The following is a 21443-nucleotide window of genomic DNA, read 5'->3' on the forward strand; positions in this document are numbered from 1 at the left end:
TATTTTAGATTAACTTCCCATTTTTTTTTTTTTTTCTTTAAAAATTTTAAAACTTTTTTTTTTTTTTTTTTTTTGGTAATAAAAGAGTTTATGCATTGCTGTTTCAGCAAACGACTGGCATCAGTAGAGTGTGATAGAACTCACTTCAGTAATGAGCTAAAAAAAAAAGAAGCAGAGTTGTCCCTTCAAGAGGCAAAGATTCTTGATGTTTGTGGAAGCCAAGATTTTGACAGTGATCTGAACAAACTGCAAGATGAAATTGAAAAAAGTTCAAAACAGCGAGGTAAGTTCATTTATAACTACATTTTGTTCCCTAAAGCTTGTAAGTCTCTGACATGGAGACAGTCTGTTGCTTGTGCAGGAGAAACAATCAGTAATATTCAGTAATTTCAACAGTTTCTGCGCTGGTTTTGAACAAGTTTTCCTTATACTTAAGCAAGATCAGTTGTTTTGATTCTTTCAGTTACTTCATTTACTCATAATAAGAGGGATATCTGCTCTGGCTCGCTGTGTGGTTTAAATGTAAGCCTCTGACATGGAGACAGTCTGTTGCTTGTGCAGGAGAAACAATCAGTAATATTCAGTAATTTCAACAGTTTCTGCGCTGGTTTTGAACAAGTTTTCCTTATACTTAAGCAAGATCAGTTGTTTTGATTCTTTCAGTTACTTCATTTACTCATAATAAGAGGGATATCTGCTCTGGCTCGCTGTGTGTGTGGAACGTGAAGGAAATGTTTGAGTCCCGTGTCTGCCAGGTGTGAAGACACGTGCAGAGCCAGCTGTTTGGTGTGGGTTTGGCTCACAGGGCCTGGCACTATCTGAAAAAAATAATTTCTGAAAGAAGGGCTTGCTTCCACTGTTAATTACAGAGAGATGAGCTTGGCTTAATAAAAGAGACTTCAGGTTGAAGAGGTCTTCGGGAGGTGCCATAGGGCAACCTGGTCGCTTAGGGCCATTTTGTTTTCCAACTTTTATGATTTTGCGGGTTATAATTTTGTCTCATTTATGGTAAATATGTATCTAGTTCATATCTGATTTTTATGCACTGTTTATTTTTTTACATAAAGTCTTTTCATTCAGAAATATTTCGCTACCTTTTCTGCTCATTTGGACTTTAGTGTTAAACTATCATATTTTGGTGCTCTGAGGCTTCTCATGAGAGCGAGGCAGAAAAGGTGGTTATATGCTTAGTTTTCTACTGAGTATTTACACTATACAGGCACGGTTCCCTTCCTTGTTTTTTGTCATTATAATTTAAAATAGGCTGGGTTTGTTGTTACTGAAATGTTTTCATACAATGTCACCTTAAATATGCTTCTTAAAAATGCTGGGTGCTCTGAGGCTTCTCATGAGAGCGAGGCAGAAAAGGTGGTTATATGCTTAGTTTTCTACTGAGTATTTACACTATACAGGCACGGTTCCCTTCCTTGTTTTTTGTCATTATAATTTAAAATAGGCTGGGTTTGTTGTTACTGAAATGTTTTCATACAATGTCACCTTAAATATGCTTCTTAAAAATGCTGAAATGGAAGTTGTGTAGACAGAATGGGAACTGAATCTGTATTAAACACCCTTTAGTAATATCTTGATTTGCATCTCCTTTAACAGCAGTTCTTGTTGCTGGCAGTTTTGTATGAATTATGATGTTCTAAAAAGGCGTCTCTGGGTTTTATAGTGGATTCCCAATGCCATTTATCTTTCCTTAATGTTCAGTTGTGTGCAATTCCATCATCTGGGAATGCATCTCTGTCTCTGATACTGATAAACTGTATTAGATTGGACTGAATTTATTCCTTTATTTATTTAAAAAGCCTTTTTAAGGTTTGTTTGGGTTTTTTTTTGACTTAAAAGGTAATGCAAAGTGTAAGTAATCTTAAATTCAGAAAGGGTGCCTGCGGTGTATTTTCAGATTTCCAGGCTGAATTTGTATTTTTTAAAGCTATGAAAACACTGGACAGTCTGGGTTTTTGCCTCCCTTTTCTCTTCCCCTTGTCTCCTTTCAAAACATAAACAAATAACACTGGCCCTAAAGAGATTTTCTGGGAGTTCTGTTTTATTTTTCTTAGGGTGTGAACAGCATTTAAAGTAAGAGTGTGCAGGTTTCCTGCCAGTAGGTGAAGAAACTGTCTCAAGAAATTTGCACACCGTTGTTCTGAGAATTTGGGAAGAAACTCTGTCTCAGGAAATTTGCACACCGTTGTTCTGAGAATTTGGAGAGTACATGGTAGTGGGAAGACCTTTCCTTCACAAGAGGGCACTCTTGTACAGTGGATTTAGACCATCTCATCAGTACTTACTGTAATTAAGTTAAAAAACAAAAAAGATTTTGTGTGTTTGTTCATTTTATCTCACCTGTCTAAAATAAGGGATGTATTACCTTAGCTGGGTAGATAACATAAACTTAATTAAATGTGGCCAAGCTGAAGGGGATACTATTTTGCCTAAATTTAGTCTTACTAGATCATACCACAGATTTTGCCTTCTTGAATGCCTTGGATTCACGCTGCTGGTTTTGACAAAGGAAATTTTACGGATTTATGTTTTATTTCAGGCGAACTGTAGTTGATCTCCAAGAAAAAGACATCCCAGACTTGAGAAACAGGATACAGAACGCGAACAGGGATTTAACAAGCCTGAAGGCTGAGATAGAGGAACAGGAGTCGCTCTTGCAGACAGCTCTGTCTGAGGAGGACGGTGCCAAGGCGTGTTTACAGGATGTAACGCTGATGGAAAGGCACCAGGTATGCTCTGGGAATTTCTTTTAATATGTAAAATGATGCTTGCTGGCATTTAAATATGTAGTTATTCAATAACGTGATCAAATGTTGAGGTTTTAAGACTTTTCAAGTGAAAACTGATTTCCTCTCACAATTGGGAAATCCAGTTTCCAGCAGCAGTCCATGGGCTGACCTAACCTTGCTGCTAACGATCTGACATTGCTCCAGCAGAGGAGGTGAATTTGAAGGTCTTGAATCATGTGTGTGTCAAGCTCCAGGCTTCTTTTTGCGTGCCAAAGATAAAACATATGTTGTTAAACCCTAATACAATAATAAAAGTACTTTTCCTCATACTTTCAGACTGACATTAGGGATGTTGAACGAAAAATTGCTCAGCAGGAGGCTAAGCTGCTAGGGGTGGATTTAAGTAGAACTGTTCTACAAGTAAGCCATGAAAAACAAGAGAAGAAACACTTGTGGGATACAGGTAGGTCATGCAAAACTGGTATTTCATTTTTGTATTGAAAATAATGTTCTAAACTTGCTGCCATTAAAGTATAAACTCTCCTTATTTTACATTCTGAAGTAACTAATAAACTAATAGTTTATTGTTTTGTTTTGGGCTCATTTAGCTTGATTTAGAGTTACATTTTCATAAGGAAGACAATGCATGTTTTTAGTAACGGGTTGACTCTTTTACCCTGTGTCTGTTTTCATCCGCAGTTACTGGTAAAATTGAGTTAAATCAAAAACTCAAGCAAGACCAGCAAAATCAGATTCAGCAGCTGAAGAGTACCATGAATGAGCTTAAAGGGGAGAAACTCCAGCTGGCCAGCGGCATGCAGCGTCGGCGCCAGCTGGAGGAACAGACAGTGGAATTAACCACCGAGGTTCAGTCCTTGTGCAGGGAGATCAAGGTAGGAAATACTGTTAATTGTTAGCCCTTAGCTTTGTTCTGGAAAGACCCTGATCTTTTTGTATTTCCCATTGTCTGTAATCCTGGCAAGTAAGATGTATTTTTAAATGTTTGTTCTGCTATTGCATATTTTTGGGAATTTCCAGAACTTTATTAATACATGTTTTCACATTATTATTTTTTTTAACACACCCCCCCAAAAAAAGAAGTAAACACATGACTTTTCTTACCACTTGCAAAATTGTTGATCTTTAATGGAGTGAGAGAATAAAAAGGACTTTCTCCAACTTCTTTTCAGGAAGCAAAAGAACAAGTGTTTCCTTTGGATACAACTTTAGACAAACTGCAGCAGGAGAAGGAGGATCTAGTCAATAAAAGGACTGCAAGTAATAAAGAAATGCAAGAGAAGGTCTGTTTGCTTTTGGTGTAGCTGGGGGATAGGATTATATACTGGTTTTTGGGCATGGATGGAAGCCACAGTGATGAGTTTGCCTTGAGGAAACAGCAGTGACTTTAGCAAATGCTCAAAATTGATGTAACTTTTAGGGAAGAAAAGGAGCATGACCAAGTCAAGAGATTAACTCAATTGTAATTAACATTTGACAGCCTTTTCAGAAGGCTTCTAGGGACATTTGGCAATATTTAGTGACCAATGGTACTAAGAGTGGCTCCCAAGAGGTCTAGGAGGAATGACTGTAACCCATCCTTGCCAAGAGACAAACCTGGTTTTCTCAGGTGAAGGGGCCCTTTGTGTAAGCAGAAATGAGTCATTTCCCACTTGTTTTGGGAAACATTTTCATGGCAATAAGGAGTGTCTGGATTTCAAAAGCTCAAGGCTCTAAGATAAGTAATTGTACTTTGACAATAGTGTTATCCAGCATCTCATCTTCCATACAGAGCGTATCGGTTCTTGGACATAATACTGCATTTCATTTGAAATATTTTCCCTGCAGATAAATAGCATAGAAGAGAAAGTTAAGGATATAAACAAGTACATGAAAGAAATCGAAAACTATATTCAGCAAGGAAAAGCCGAGTATAAAAAGGTAACCTAAAAACCAGTCAAGAAAAGGTTGACGTTGAAGGCGCTCTTGTATTTAAATCATACACCATTTTATTTCTTTAGCAAAAGGAGGCTGAACTTGATGAAGTAAATTGTCAGCTAGCTGCCTGTGAGAAACAGAAGGACAAGATAAGTAAAGAGATGGAAGTGATTCGACAAGATATTGACACTCAAAAGGTAGATGTATTGTTTTACAGTAAAGTATATTTTGCACAGTTGAAATAATTTCCGGTTTTGGTTCTGCGTGGGTCTGTAGTGGTGCAAAGTTTGTCTCCTGATTTACTTAATCAGCTGTTAGTCAGAATAGCTGCTGTACATGTATTAGGCTGAAAAAACTCTCATATTTGCAAAAGTAGATGCATTTTAAAAAACTTTATCTTTTTGTGGTATTTCCAAGAAGGTTAAGTCTGTTGGGATGTAGCCAGTATCAAAAGTTGCAGATTTCTGCAACTGGTTGCAGGTGCAGGTACCCAAAGTTGCTAGTTACTCTAGATCTTGTCCTGTACTTAAAATTCTTCTGTATATATTTCAAATACTGTTCACATTCTTTGAAGGAAAGATGTCTTTACCTGTTCTACCCCCTCCACTTACTGTCTAACTTACAGAACTGAGATGAGGGACTTGGCTAAATCTCATCCTAAATTCTTTGCCCAGTTTGAAACGTTGATTAATATTTGCACAGGATCACTCTTGTGTTTGCCTGGGACAATAAATACTGTGAGTATTATTTCAGATTGAAGTATGGAATAATACTGCTGATTTCCACTATACCCTATTTCTAGCACAAGTTAAGTTCTCATTTATTTCCGTTGTTAATTATTTTATGCTTGCAGCATGTTTTACAGTTATGCAGCACTCATGTTTTAATTGAGAATCAATATACTGAAATAATAATATAATGATAACCATAATGGCAACCTGGTCTAGTTGGGGGTGTCCCTGCTGACTGCGAGGAGGTCGGACTAGGTGACCTTTGGAGGTTCCTTCCGGCCTGGACAATGCTATGATTCTATGATAATAAATACAGCATAATAAACATAATAATATAATAATAATTATAGCATAATAAACATAATAATATAATAATAATAATAAACTGTAATCACTTGTTTTCTGTGACAATAGGTACAGGAGAGGTGGTTAGAGGATAATCTTACTTTGAGGCGACGGAATGAAGACCTAAAAGAAGTTGAAGACAATATAAAAAGACTTTTGAAGGAGATGGGAGAAATGAAAGTCCCGCAGTTGAAAACGTAAGTGTCTTCAAACAGAATGGTGTGTTTTGGGCAAGAATTCACTGAATGCCTGAATGTAATATTGAGTGTGTTTCCTGGCCCACCTTTCTCCCTGTTCAGGTAGAACTTTTCTCCTTCAAACTCGGGTTTGTAACAGCAATGACTCAGTGAAATGATAGAGTGCTTCCAGCTAGAAATACATATCCAAAACACAGCAGCTACTGGGAAGAAATTTATCTCCATCCCAGCTGAAACCAGGACATGGACACGTGCATATACCTGTTCCAATCTCATCCATGTTTTAAATGACTTCCACAGTTAAATCCACATTTAAAAAATAATTCGTGTCTCTGGATAAGAATATTTAGTTTTCATCTTCAGTCTGCTCACTCAGCAGCAAATTTTGTATTTATTTCAGTAGTCTAATTGCTTAGATAATAACCACTTTTGGAAAGGGATTAGTCCTATGCTGTTCTTATGTGTGAATCGTTTAGCTTTCTAGAGGTTACCCAATTAATTCTTCTTATTTTGCTCAGTATCCTAATTTAATTTCACCTATGAAATTAATTGTTTTATATATTTCTACCTATAGCACTTTGGCAGTCAAACTTGATAACTTGCCCCTCCCACTCAGGATAGTGATTTGAATATGTTCTTAACAAACTTAAAAATATTTTTATTTCAGTGTCCTAGTTTCAGTGACATTAGTACGATAATTTTAAGTGTTACAGGCTTTATAGATGCAATATAATGAGCTACTGTCTAGCATAGACTCAGATTGGAACCCTGATTAAAAAATTGTGAAACACTTAATACAAAAGACTTGTCTATCAATTACGGTTTCAGTGAGCAGAAACATTTGGAGGAGAAAATAGAATCCCTGAAAAGAAACCATCATGTGGCACTTGGCCGACAGCGTGGGTTTGAGGAAGAGATTGTTCGCTTTAAAAAGGAACTTCGAGAGCCACAGTTCAAAGATGCGGAGGAAAAATACAGGGAGATGATGATTATCATGAGGACAACAGAGCTGGCAAACAAAGATCTGGATCTTTATTACAAGGCTCTTGATAAGTAAGTATTGTCGTATGAGGGTGATTCTTAAGGTTTTTAGGCTTTATTACTATTGATAACCTTGATGCCAAAGCAGCTTTCAACTTCAGACTTCCGAGGGTAACATAGAAATAGTAAATTGGTATAATTCTTTGAGAGATGTAATTATTTGTCCTTATAAAATGAGGCATTTAAATGTTAAGATAACGTAATAAGGTACACCTTTTAAAATAAATAAATGAAAACATGCCACAAACTGCACAGAATTGGTAGGATGTAGGAAATTCGTAAGTTAATGTATGTAGTGTGCATACAGTAAATGCATTGATGGTAATAACTGGAGTTTAATATAGTCTTAGATAAGTGATCTTTATAATTTTATTCCCAATTCTCTGTAGGACCCTTTTTGAGTTACTGTTGTATACGTTAGGACTCCTATTTGCAATGCAACAATTCCAGTTGAGAGCTAACAATGAGTGAACCCAACACACCACAAACCTCTGCCTTCTGTGATGAATTTTTTGGTGGGAAATGATCTTTTGCTGTGTTGCCTGTGGTGGTTAGAGAATGTCCAGACAACAAACACATTCAGCTTCGTTTTTCAGGTGAAAACAAGTGGAAGAGCCAGTAGAGCCACAGGCTGTTCCTCTGAACCTAGTGCTCTTTTTTTTCCATTTGAAGGCATTTTTAGGAAGCTTTTATAAGCGTGTCTTCCAAAGTTGCTGATGATTTTTCCTTTTTTCATGTATGTCTGTGCTGGTTAGAGAATGTCCAGACAACAAACACATTCAGCTTCGTTTTTCAGGTGAAAACAAGTGGAAGAGCCAGTAGAGCCACAGGCTGTTCCTCTGAACCTAGTGCTCTTTTTTTTCCATTTGAAGGCATTTTTAGGAAGCTTTTATAAGCGTGTCTTCCAAAGTTGCTGATGATTTTTCCTTTTTTCATGTAATTTTGAGTGGGTTTTTTGGTTGAGTTTAAATCCTTCATTATTAACCCAGATCTCTCTTGCATAGTCTCTCAGACTGCTTTCGTTTCTATAGCAGTATGTTTTAGCATCTTCTGGTCATACTTTAACATGCCAGGTAGATTTCTTGTTCTCCATGATCATCTTCTCAGGTAAACAGTTGTGTTTTCACTAAAGAATATTAAACTATAGAGGTGTTTTTTCCCCTTTTCCAGCGTGGGTGGGTTTGTGCTTAGAGAAGGCAAGATCAAAAGAAGCGTGTCTTGCACTTGATGGAAAGTGTAGTAAACTTTGTGATGGTTTCTGCTTCCTCTGGAAGCTTGTATTCTAGTCTTGGACTGACTGGCCCAAAATAGCATCTCAAAATTTGTAAACAAATACAAAATAAAACATATGGCTCCCTAAAAACCCCTGTATGTTCAATTATAGTGATGGAGTTGCACTGGGCTATTGCAACTTGATGGACAATGGGGAGGGATCTTGGAGTCAGTGGATGTGTTTCAGGAAATACAAAACTGGTGCTTGGTGACGGAAAGATAAATTGAATATTAGGAATAAAACAGAGAAAGAAAGAGATTCTGGCAACTGCATGAATTCCCCATACACCCATGTCTGGAATATAGCATGGAATTTTGGTCTCCTGCATTAAAAAGGGTCTAGGTAGTACTGGGAAAAGGAGCACAGGAGAGCAGAAACGTCGTTGAAGGTACAGCATAATGGTGGAGAAACTAAATAGATGAGAATTTTCTAAGTTGAGAAGACAGGTTTGAATAGTTATTAAACACACGGGTCTAGAAGAACTGTGTTTTAAGCAGTTTTAATGATAAAATAAATACGTTTCATATTAGAATGTCAAGTAATCTAAAATTTACTTTGTGAAGATTTAAATTGTTCAGAGCATGTACATTCTTCCTTTTCAGCTTAAATGGAAATGCACTCCAAGAATTTCCCTTTTAGAATTCAGTATCTTGTTGTATGGTATCAAATCATCTATTGTTTCTATTTAAGGCAAAACAGGAAACCTGTCTTGTCATTTCAAGAAAAATAGATAAGCATCACTTATTGGTAATCATCCGAAAAATCAGTGAGACGAAATGTTAATGGCCAAAGATTGAAAACTATCTGTAGCTGGGAAAACCAACATTCTGCACTATCAGTTGATCTTCATTGACTTGAATATTCAGAAGTTGATGATAAATATTGATGAGGAATGCATTCTTGGGTTTAATTAAGTAAATAGTTGAATGCACTTTCTTCAGAGTTAACAATCCCTATTAGAGTTGATACTTCAGTCTTCCCCAGAACTGGTGGAAATAATTCCTGTAAGGGAGGAGGTAGGAAAAACATATGTAAAAGTCCATTACAGAAGTATATTTTATTTCCACCATGCTTTTTGAAAGAAGACATTGGCATAAATTGAGCAAGCATTTTTTTTTTTCATTACAGAGCAGTTTTTCTTTAAAAAGCCATGTTAGAAATGTAGCATCCTGTCCCTTCTTGAGTGCTTTCACAAGGAATCATGTATTATTGACCTAAAGTCATGTTGATATATTAACCAGGGAAGCTAAATTGAAAACTATTAATGACATCTTATGCTACTTTTGCTGCTGAAGAGAAAGGTAGCTTCAGTCATAACGTCTGTCTGGGCAATTATATTCTTGATACAGAATTCTCTGCTCTGAGGAAACTTCACAGACTCTCCTTTCCTACTGAAACCTGATTATTTGCATGGCTGGGGGACTGTGCCCATAACACTGCTCTTGTTTTGGAAGACTTAACATCAGATTCATCTTCTTGGTGTCAGTCTGAAAATACAGCTCCTGCAGAAATTATAGAGCTCTTAAAAAGTCAGGTCAACTTGTTCTCTGAGTGACTGACTGCAAAGCTTTTTGTCTTCATTCCTCTCCTACCTCTTGTCTGAGCTGTTTGTGAGAGTAGAATTATTTACTCAATAGAGCGTGGTTAGTCTTTAGATATTTCTGCATTCAAAAAGAACTGGTATTTATTATGTTTTTAGTAAAAGTATTTAGAGAATGGAAAGGGAGCTGCTGCCTGCCTTAAAGTTCCTGTAGTCCATAGCAGTCCGTGGTTGTGTCTATAACAATTTACATTTTGTTGTTGTTCTTCTTTAGAGCAATAATGACGTTTCATAGCATGAAGATGGAAGAAATCAACAAAATAATTCGTGACCTTTGGCGAAGTACCTACAGGGGACAAGGTATGTATTTTATTTTTTTTATTTTTGCCCACGCCTATTCATTTGACACTGAGCACAGCACACTGAAAAGTGTTTGTTCAAATCACTGAAAATCCAGGATCTGAAAATAGTTGGTTCCAATCTAAAGGCTACGTCTGTCGGTCACCACTGTAATCTCCCTTTTATTAGAGATTATGTAGTTAGTTATAGGATAAATACAAGTAGTTTTTCCCTTTTTGATGTTTTTCCAAAGTTAAGGTTTCCTTGAGACAAAGGAACTGCATGAGTTCATTCCTTCAATTTTGAAAAGCTAATTTCAAAGATGTATCTATTAGTGGGAGTTCTGAATCGAATTTTTGTGGTTACTGCAGATTATACCTCTCAGCTCTGTTTAATCCTATCATACTTTTCAATATTTTGGTACTGTAAAAACTGTCTCCTTTGCCTTTTCAGATATTGAATATATAGAAATTCGTTCTGATGCAGATGAGAATGTCTCAGCCTCTGATAAAAGAAGAAGTTACAATTACAGAGTGGTGATGATAAAGGGAGATACGGCACTGGATATGCGAGGGAGGTGTAGTGCTGGGCAAAAGGTAATAGCATTTTATTGTTAATATGCAGTAAAGAGGATTCTGAAAACTGACTCAGGTGAATACAAGAGAGTAGTAACATGTTCTGAAGAACAGGTGACTCCGACTCTAGTTTAGAATTCTTTCCTTTGCTGTATCTGGATTTTGCTGACAGCATGCATGAACATGCCAAAATCCATTGGTTCAGCTGGGGACTGGTCTGAGTCCCTGCAGCAAGGAAGGGTTCATCTTCCTTCTCTCCTCAAGTTCCAATCCTCCCAGTCTCCTGCTGGTTACCACTAAGGTTCCCATAGCTTTAGGTCTATTGACTTGCTCCCATGTTTTCTCTTCTTGAGGGCCAGCCCTTGGTTGTCTTTTCACAACCTCTAAGCATTTTGTCCTGTGTCAGGATGAGCTCTGCAGTCCAGCCTCTCAGATGTCTCGGTACGTGAATGAGACACACTGGCCAAATGGGCTGATGCCCCACTGGCCTTGGTGGTACCAGTGATCAGTGCTTCATCACAGCTTCTCTCACATGTTGTTGTTTCCTCCTGTCTGTTACGTTATGACAGAGCATCTAAAATATTCCTCAGAAAGAGAAAAGAACCAGTTGTCTTCATCTGCCTCCAAAATCACCATCTGTACTGGTTTTTTTTTTTATTTATTTTTTTTTTTTAAAGAGCTGAGGTGTGGAAAAACCCTTTAATACTTGTAGCCATTTGACACTTGGCGTGTTGGTTGTGCAGGTTGGGCAACCAAAGCTACCTGCAGTGTTACAGCAGGAAGCTCTGCCTCTTCCTTAGATGAATCATTTCCACCAGAAGAAGCGATCTTCCTAAATGCAGAAAGGGACCAAAATACAGCCAGGGCTGCTCTTACTTCTTCCCTGCTGGAACACTTTCTGCCTATCCTTTGTGCCTGCTGTGCTGTAAATGGAAGACCTGGAGAGCTCTCCCCGATATTTAAATTGCATTTAAGGCTCTCTGCAAGGCACCAGTGGCAGCCTGGCTGGAGGACACTGTGGTTGCAAGAGGGAGACACGTTCACCTGCCTCTTCTGCAGTGGGAGCTGGAGCTTTCTGGGTTCCTTTCCTCTGCAGTAGCTGAAAGGGTTTTGATGGCAACAGGTTTAGATCTCTGATGTTGAGGAAGAGTTGCCTTTATCTGAAGTAACAAACTGCCTATTTTCTTACCCCCCAGAGTAGCAATTCCCACTGTGGTCCTTACTCCAGCAGTTGCATTGCCAGCCAGGCCTTTTCAGTGACCAGATGGTACAGAGTTGTAGAAAATGAAATCAAGGAATGGAACAAAATGAGACACAACATTTTGAAGTGCCTATAGCAATGGAATTATGAAAGGCTATTTCATGAGAAGATGAATATTGTGTTGTTGCTTGAGTATAAAAAATGCTGTCAAATTAATTCCCACCTGAGTGTAGAAGTGTACTGGGTTCTGAAAATTCCATCCTGATTTGGGGGGAAATCCAAATCTTCTTATAAAACAGCAGCACAGGCAAAAAATGTCTCCTCTCCTAAAGCAGTGTAGGGTGTTACGTTGGAGTCCTATGTAAATGAGAGTGAAACTGGTTCACAGTTTCTTAGCCTATATTCTGAGAATTCTTTGATCGTGAGCTGTGATGCCAGCAGTTGTGATAATTGGAAAATATTTTTGGCAGCAGTTTCCATCGAGTGTTCTGTAATTTTCACTGGTTCAGGAGGTCTAATAATATTAGGTGTGTTAACACAAAACTAACATGTGAGGTGGTACATTGTTCTGGCTTCAGTTTTAGTAAGTAGTCGGGAGTTCAGTAACCCAAACTTGGCGATAGGCGTGATTTCCACCGATTTTACCTCAGATCAAAATCCTCACTTCTGGTATCTCCTGTATTTTGAGTATTTGACTTCTCTGATATTTTTCCAACGGTACTTTTGTAGAATGAATCTTTCAGTTCAAACTTGAAGATATAATGTAGTTTTTCAGTAACTAATGATTGTCATTTTGTGAACTGTCAGCACATTACTATGTAAACTTTAGTCATGGTTTGTAATGGCATTAAAACAGCACGTTACATGGAGTTCCTCTACAAACGCTTTGAAAAGTGAGATTTTGGTGGTGTTTTGTTTTCTTTTTCCATAGGTGCTTGCTTCTCTCATTATTCGTCTTGCTCTGGCAGAAACGTTCTGTCTCAACTGTGGCATATTGGCGCTGGATGAGCCCACAACCAACCTTGATCGAGAAAACATAGAGTCTCTTGCACATGCCCTGGTGGAGTAAGTGATTCTCTTCTTCTCAAGCTTAAAGATGGATATTTTCCAAACACTAATAGTAATCGGCAGAAATGAATTATATTTTAAGCTGGCGTTTCTTTGTCAGCATCTGTGAATATACATACAAAGCAGGAGCTTTAGATTCCCTGTCCTTTGTCTGGAGGAGGAAAAATACTTCCTAAAAAATAATTTGGGATTTTTTTTCTGTGGGTACAAAGGGTTGCTAATCAGCATTAGATTGCTTGACGGTTCATGTCATTCATTACCAATAGTTAAATATTTTTGCACTATGTGTTTATAAGTTCTCTAAAACTAGAATGGGATTTAGATAAACTTACACTAAATTATATCTCTTTGTAGGATTATAAAGAGCCGCTCACAACAGCGTAACTTCCAGCTTCTGGTGATAACTCATGATGAAGATTTTGTTGAACTTCTGGGCCGTTCTGAATATGTGGAAACGTTCTACAGGATAAAGAAGAACATCGACCAGTGCTCTGAGATCATCAAATGCAGTGTCAGCTCCCTGGGCTCATATGTTCATTAAAATACCTAGTAATTACGTGTTATAGACTGCCTTGGCTGCCAAACTTCAAATGAAGGCATCTGAAAATCTAGTTCCTTCATATCATATACTACTGAAGGTTTGTAACAATTTTAGCTAGTCTGAAACTATTAGACTTTTAAACTTTGTATCTTTCTATGTGTTTCTGTGCCTGGCTTTAAGAACCGCCATGATTTGGAAGGATTTAAGTGAATACAACCCAGTTGACTTTTAGATGTATTTTACACTTTAAAGTGAAAATAAAGTTGTGATGTTCTTTGGCATCAGGGAGAACTTTTGCTACTTTCTCTACAAGGTGACGTTACTCCAGCTGTTCAAAGTCAGAATCGTCACAAAGTGTAACAGCTTTCTTCAGAATAAATGACATTCCCATCTATAGATGAATCACAGAATTGTCTAGGTTGGAAGGGACCTTTAAGATGATGATGATGAAGACAGAAGCATATTTTAACCATGTTCTCTTTGCTTAGTGTCACTTACCTCTCCTGCTTTATGATGGTGACAATTACGAGAGTTATGTCATATTCGGATTCTCCATGAGGTGCAGTCAAGTTCTGTGAAAAAGATACAAAAATGCCTGAAAGAGTTAATTGGTGTGGATGCTGAGCTTCGTCTGCACCACCCAGAGTTCTTCCAGAAGCTCTTCTGCTTGACACAGCAGCACCTGACAGTCCTGCAGAGCACAGGCCAAGGGCAACCCACCACTGAGAATGACAACGGAAAGCCATCAGGGATGTCACTCCTCAAAGGACAACTCCTGTTGCTCCTCACAAGTCCTGAGATGTCAGACAAGGGTTCCTCAGCACCAAGCCTTGCCTCCTCTGGAGCCACGCGAGCCCTTTGGGGTGTGATTTCTGGGTCTCTGTTTCTTCATAACCAGGTAAGGGGGCACCTCATCTATCTTGGACTCTGGATACAAGTCCACAAGCAGAAGCTGGACTTAAAACTTTCTTTAAATCCTCTCAGCCTGTGGTGATTGGCTGAACCTCCTTAGCAGGGCAGCGTGTGACCAAAGCTTAGTTTCAAAGGAAGACAGTGGAAAAAAAAAAAAGCTAATTTCAGTAACATCAAGACCTGTGCCTTTGGCAAATACGGGAATGAGTGTGAGGACATTGCACGCTGCCTTCCCCACGCTTCAGGATGCAGGAATCCCTTTTTTTTTCCCCAAATTTACCAGGATGAAGTGAGTGAGGACGTGGTCAGGAGCGCACCAGTCAGCGGGGCCTGGGGACAGTTAAGCACCATGGACAGAGGCAGCCCCAGGATGCACCCCGAGGCCTTGGCCCCGAGGGGACGGTGACGGGTGACCCTGCCTCTCCATGGGGACTCTGCTGTGGCTCCTGCCTCTGCTGGGCACCTCACCTTACATCATCCCACCCCCAACACCACCTGCTAAAGGGTGTAGTCAACATCTGCACTAAAATAGCCAAAATTCGACAGTAGCCTTGGTCCCATTCTTCATCTGGGTGTTCTTCTGCTTGGCCAGAGGGTTACGTGGACGTGGCAGTCGGCGCCTTAAAGGCTAATCATCGCTTGAGCTAAGGATTATTTCCACCTAAATTTTCTAAAACTGCAAGTCACTAGAGTCAGGGCAGCCCCAGTCATCGGGAAACCACTCAGAGATAAGCGAATGAATGGGTCTTCCTAGCAATTACACTCTTTCACAAATCCCACTGAAAAAGTAATTAACACCAAACTGGAGGGGGGGGTGGGGGAGAGAAGGCAGAGGAAAATGCTGCTAACATGCATTACGTTGGCAGTTTTAAATAAGAAGCTTCACTGACTCTAGTACTACTTCCTGAAGGGGAATTTTCTTAAAGATATTATCAACAGAAGAAAAAAAAAAAAAAGACTCTGAATTTTCAAATTTTCCTGCACTACCTGTTTATTTTAGCGTGACACATACATCCCAGCTCATGAAGAATTACATTGCCTTCAGAAGGAACTCCCCAGCCTTTGTGAATCCTGGGGTTTTTTCCTCACCCCTGTTAAAGCCATGGTTTGCAATTCTCTGCAAATAGTTTGGGTGCGTTAAAGCCACAATTTGTGATTCCTCTATAAAGTAGTTTGGGCACATTTTGCCTGATTTAGCCTTTCTCTTCCCCACCCACAAAGTTTTTCCTCACACATAGACTGTGGGGATTAAACTTTTTTGCCAGAATTTGGAAAAAATACAGAAAATGGGGTGGGAAATTAACATCTCCTATATCAAGTGTCAGTATTAAAATGACAAAAGGTAACCTGTTGTAATTACTATTTTTATATCTCACCTTTCATTTGAACAGTCCACAGGCTCCTCTACAGTTAACAGTGTGGAAAAGAGACTCCTCCAGCCCCATGGTTTTGATATGGACTGGGAAAATGAAAAAAATATGCTCACGTGGATGACGTGTAGGAGGAACTTTAAACACTTCCATGATCTGCTGCCTGTGGGCACCTCGGGGCGAGGGAGGACAGCGAAGGTCCCCGCTGGGGCCAGTGGAGAAGCTTTGCCACCAGCTCTCCTGGGGTTTGGACTGGGAAAATGAAAAAAATACGCTCACGTGAATGACATGGAGGAGGAACTTTAAACACTTCCATGATCTGCTGCCTGTGGGCACCTCGGGGCGAGGGAGGACAGCGAAGGTCCCCGCTGGGACCAGTGGAGAAGCTTTGCCACCAGCTCTCCTGGGGCACCCACAGGAAGCGCCGCCGGGGACGGGCACAATCAGCCACCCCCAGCCCCACGTCAAGGGCATCCCTGCGCCGCCGCCGCTTCCTGCCTGCGGTCCCGGCCTCCTCCCCGGCCTCCTCCTGCGGGGGGAGGCCTGAGGGTGGGGAGAGGAGCAGAAAGAATATCAGGGAAAAAAGCGTTGTCACCCTGACTGCTGTACATGATGTTACACAAAGTTTAGCCCCTCTATAGCACAGAATTGAGCAGAGACAGTTCAAGGTTGGGCGAGGCACAGGCTTATTGTGGTCATTCATTCGGCAGGTGACGGCGGTGCAGAAACGGGGTCTCTGCTTGCCATGTTGGTGGGAGCTGTGGTGGATCTCCAGCAGAGAAACCCCAGTGGAGGAAAGCAGCTCCTCAACAGCCATCTGTCACCTAGCCATGTGTGCACACTGCTTCATGAGGAAGGCACAGCCACGGGCAGATACTCGCTCAGGTATGCCATGATTTAAGAACCGAAAATCATAGAATGGTTTGGATTTGAAGGGACCTTAAAGTTCCCCCAGTGTCACCCCCTGCCCTGGGCAGGGACACTTCCCACCAGACCAGGTGGCTCCAAGCCCCCTCCAACCTGCCCTTCAACCCCTCCAGGGATGGGGCAGCCACAGCTTCTCTGGCCAACCTGGGCCAGGCTCTCACCACCCTCACACCAAACAAGTTCTTCCCCACAGCTCAGCTCCATCTCCCCTCTTGCAGGGTCAAACCCTTCCCCCTCCTCCTAGGGCTCCCCTCCCTCCTCCAGAGTCCCTCCCCAGCTTTCCTGGAGCCCCTTGAGGGACTGGAAGGGGCTCCAAGGTCTCCCCGGAGCCTTCTCTTCTCCAGGCTGAACCCCCTCAACTCTCTCGGCCCCCCCTCCCAGCAGAGGGGCTCCAGCCCTCCCAGCATCTCCGGGGCCTCCTCTGGCCCCGCTCCAACAGCTCCATGTCCTTCTGCTGGTGGTGGCCCCAGAGCTGGAGGCAGCACTGGGGGGTGTCTCCCCAGAGCGGAGCAGAGGGGCAGAATCCCCCCCCTGAGCCATGCTGCTGGGGATGCAGCCCAGGGTGCAGTAATATCTAAAAATATTACTCGGTTTTACACCAGGCCTCGGCCCTGGTGGATGCCTTTGGAGGCAGGAATCTGCAGCAGACAGAGGCTCCAGCAAATGCCTTTCCTCCCCCCTCTGTGCCACATCATTTATTTCTTCAGTAACAGCTTACTCTCAGTTTATCGGCGCTTAGTAAGCGAGGTGGCAACTGCTTTCACTAGAAAAAAAAAAGTGGCCTTAGAAAGAAGACTCTTCAGACAGTCATGTCTTTAAGTGGAATTTGTATTAGTGGTGGGAAACCAATGCTTCAAGTGTCTGATGCTTGCGTCACTGTGACGATACCGCGCTCTCTGCTCACACACTGCTGCAGAGGCAGCACTTGGCCCAAAGGGATCAAAACTTCAGAGAAGATGATCTTTTCAATTATCATTTTTGCAAGCAAAACTGCCTTCTGAGCTGTCTGAGGTAACAAAGGGGCTTACAGAACATGTCAGTAACTTGCTACTTCCACCAACAAAAGTTCCATAAAGTTTGTACCCGGGGAGGTCCAGTTTTCCTCTTGTGCTCTGCCTTTTAGGGAAAAAGCTTTCCCATGCCCTAAAAATTAAAAATAAAAAAACCCAAACCAAACAGATGTGATTAGCCATAAATAAACACCACAAACCAAACCAATAAATACAGATGATGCTTTCAGAAGCTGCATCGTTTAATGTCTCCTTGTAACTTTGCTAGCATTTAAATGTCACCCTAAATATCGTTTCTAATCTATTTCCGTATGACGGGCTGTGGACTGTCCCCCCAGGGCCACCTGGGGGGACAGTCCATACTCCCTGCTCCCTGCAAGATCCCACCTGCGGGGAAAGGTGATGCTATTTGCAAACCCTCCTTCCTCCAGCTTCATCCTACTCCCTTTAATCTGATTTATGCAGGAAAAAAAAAAGAAAAGGAAGCGATTGCTGTAGCTGTAGCTCACCTTTCCCTCCAGCTGCACTGCGCTGCGCTCCCCTCCCAGCTCAGGCTCTGAAACACTTGCAGTTTGTAAACTCAACCGCTGATCCCAGAGATATTACATGTGCTGATGCTAGACAGAAGATGGTGACCCACATTTGGGTGACTTTTTCATGTTATAAAATTTTTTTTTTTTTTTTTCAGCTTCTCCACCATCTTCTGAAAGAAAGGGAACAGCACACATGTGAAAACGGCCTGGAAAAAAATGGTGTGGCTTCTGGATGAGGATTTAACAGAAGGCAAACTGGAGTAGTTATGGAAATGGGAAAATGTTTATAGGGTGGTCTGAAATGAGGCCCTCAAAAATGATAGAAGAGACCTGCAGATGTTTATATCACCATATGCTCGACCTCATGAGTTCTGACATTGTTTCTTGATTACATGTTCCCATCCTGTCCCTCTACAAAACCTGTGACTGAGTGCAGCTGGGGCTGCCCTTGGGGGGGACGTGGAGGTGGAAGGTGACACGGCCACCTCCCCTCACCCCAAGAGCCAGGAAGAGGCATGAGGAGCACGGCAGGGATCTGCTGGAGGAGGGAACCATCCAGGAATCACACGGGAGAATCACAGAATCATAGGATTGTCTCAGTTGGAAGGGACCTTTCAGATCATGGAGTCCAACCATCAACCCAACACTGACCAAACCACCCATCGTCTGCCTGGATTTTAAATACCTCCAGGGTGCTGGGGGGCTCTCCCCACCCTGAGCTGGGGACGACAAAGGCAACTGGGAGGAAACCTTCTGCTCCTCCTGCTGGGACAGCCCGGTGCTGGGACAAAGCTGCCACCCATTTCACTGGAAACACACAAATTCAGCCCATCTAAAATTATGACCTGCTGTTCCCCCATCTCCTGCAGAGCCAGGAAAGAGAAGGGGACGCTGCCACAGGAACCTGTAGCCCCTGTAAAGCTGACTCAGCCACTGGCCATTGGTTTCTGTCCATTGATTCCATCTGTACCCATCAACATCATCCCATGTTGGTGGTGGCCATGGCCCCAAGCCCACCCCGCTGCTCTTCGTTGGTGTGTGATCATTGTGGGCAACCACCTTTGGCTTCACTGCTGGAAAAAAGAAAAGGAAAACCCCATGGTTTTGGACACAGAGGGTGTCTTCAACTGGTTCTTCTGTTTCCTGGTGTCATCACCCAGAGGTGCAGCCATGGAAAGGTCTGACGGGTGCCAGCCCAGGGTGTGCCTTCACCCCCTGCCACCCACCCTCGGCCTCCTCAGCATGGAGGCAAGAGGAGCCTGATGAGGAAAACTGCAATACCTGAATTAATCACTCAGATCATTTTTCTGAACTGGCTGGGGACTGATTTGGGGTGGCTTCAATCAGGCATGAAGAGCTGAGGGGGTGAGTGTGGGGTGGGCACAGCCCCCCAGCAGCTGCTGGACCCCCCGGAACCCTTCTGCCTTCTGCCTCTGGCCACAGCTGGAAGCAAAACTGGCTCTTCCATGAGGAGGGGACCCCGTTTGGGCTGGGTTCACTCACTTGGGGTCCTGCCCCTCGCCCTGGCTGGTGGCAGCAGCCTGGGGGACATGGTGTCCCCCCTCCACGCACCCCTGTCCCCTGGGGAAGGGCAGCTTGGCCGGCAGCTGGGGGTGATGCACAGCCAGAAGTGTCACCTGCTATTTCATGGCCACCACTGGGGTTAGCACTGGGAGCAGCTGGAGACACCAAAGGAGCTCTTTTGGTTGCCCCTCAGGGCTCCCCAAGGGCCACCATCCCCTCTCTCCCCCCGAGCCCCCGTCTCAGCCCCGTTTCTCAGAACTGGGCTCGTCGTTCCAGCGCACGTCCTTCCACCCACACCACCCCAATTGACACATGTCAGCTTTTCCCATCAGCAGCTTCGCTTCAGCATTATCAATAGTTTGGGGGAATGATTTTTATCTGCCTTTGGGGGAGGTGACACACGCTCTCCCCGCAGGGTTTGCCGATGCGGGGTGTTCCCAGCCAAGGGGGTCCCACCACCCACAGCCCCCCCATGGCCTCGTGTTCCCCCCGGGACCACCGTGCCAGGGCATGGGATCAGAGAAGCCTTCCCTGGGGCCATGGTGCATCCCACACCAGCATCCTGCTCTGTCTGCTCGTCTCAAGGAACCCAAAGACTCCAGCTTTGGGACACACGGACACTGCCCCGGACACACACCCGCTCCTGCCCCTTCCTCCCAGTGCCTCCACTGGGAAAATTCCAGGCTCCCGTCTGGCTCTGACCCAGCCTTTCCATTTTGCAGAACATTAAGTGATGGGGAATCATCACCATCTTTTTTTCTTTTTTTCCAGGAAAACCAGCACGGCACTGGGCATGGGATCAGAGAAGCCTTCCCTGGGGCCATGGTGCATCCCACACCAGCATCCTGCTCTCTCTGCTCGTCTCAAGGAACCCAAAGACTCCAGCTTTGGGACACACGGACACTGCCCCGGACACACACCCGCTCCTGCCCCTTCCTCCCAGTGCCTCCACTGGGAAAATTCCAGGCTCCCGTCTGGCTCTGACCCAGCCTTTCCATTTTGCAGAACATTAAGTGATGGGGAATCATCACCATCTTTTTTTCTTTTTTTCCAGGAAAACCAGCACGGCACTGGAGCGGCGCAGCCCAGTCCTGCCGCGGTGACGTTAGAGCTCCCCTTACAAAAAAAACCCCACTGCAGTGAAATGGGAAGGGGCTGGTTTGAAATGGGAAGCTCAGCACTTCCTCAGGCTATGGAACAACTCAACTTCACTGAAAATAAAATATAAATTATGGAAGTTTAAATGTTTCTACGTTTTCTAAATGAATTTACCAATTTATAACTATTTACAGGCCTCTAACCAGGAATAAGGTGAAGGCTGGGGCTCACCTGGACACTCTTACCGGAGCCGGGGCAGCGTTGGGTGTTGGCGTGGGCAGAGCCACCAGGTGCTTTGCTCGTGCTTGTAGCAGCACTTGGGAAAAACACTGAAGAATTTGGGGAAGAAATGAGCCGTTTTAACGAGTCAACATTTTTCCCCCCACAAAATTCCCACTAATGGCCATGGTTTGGCCATGGGTCAGCCATGGTGCGAAATGACTGCGGGTTCGTGTCTGCTCTTCTCCTCAGGGATGAGGTGGTTTGAGTCCCCAGGTCCATGTTGGTTTTCTGATGTCTTCTGGGACGGTGTGGGACATCGT

The 21443-nt window shown here is 42.7% G+C and overlaps 1 protein-coding gene across 2 annotated transcripts in view; it reads left to right on the forward strand.

The window, feature by feature from the left end:
* RAD50 (RAD50 homolog, double strand break repair protein) overlaps positions 1-20580 on the forward strand; it is a 40552-nt gene extending 19972 nt beyond the window's left edge. The window contains exons 15-29 of one of the 2 annotated variants that reach the window (XR_001412711.1): positions 2552-2741; positions 3078-3204; positions 3441-3634; positions 3932-4042; positions 4587-4679; positions 4760-4873; positions 5822-5949; positions 6778-7002; positions 10078-10163; positions 10596-10738; positions 12850-12983; positions 13341-13624; positions 14016-14425; positions 16520-16694; positions 18435-20580. Coding sequence is in view for 1 of the 2 variants with exons in the window: in XM_014948180.1 (XP_014803666.1) it covers positions 2552-2741; positions 3078-3204; positions 3441-3634; positions 3932-4042; positions 4587-4679; positions 4760-4873; positions 5822-5949; positions 6778-7002; positions 10078-10163; positions 10596-10738; positions 12850-12983; positions 13341-13527 (1732 nt within the window). In the remaining variant the exon portion in view is untranslated. Of the gene's footprint in view, positions 1-2551; positions 2742-3077; positions 3205-3440; positions 3635-3931; positions 4043-4586; positions 4680-4759; positions 4874-5821; positions 5950-6777; positions 7003-10077; positions 10164-10595; positions 10739-12849; positions 12984-13340; positions 15447-16519; positions 16695-18434 lie in introns of those variants that run through there. The other variant, XM_014948180.1, reaches the window with a different exon arrangement.
* Positions 20581-21443: the final 863 nt, after the last annotated feature.

The sequence above is a fragment of the Calidris pugnax genome, unplaced genomic scaffold (genome assembly GCF_001431845.1).
Source record: "Calidris pugnax isolate Ruff unplaced genomic scaffold, ASM143184v1 scaffold27, whole genome shotgun sequence".
Taxonomy (NCBI): Eukaryota; Metazoa; Chordata; class Aves; order Charadriiformes; family Scolopacidae; genus Calidris; species Calidris pugnax.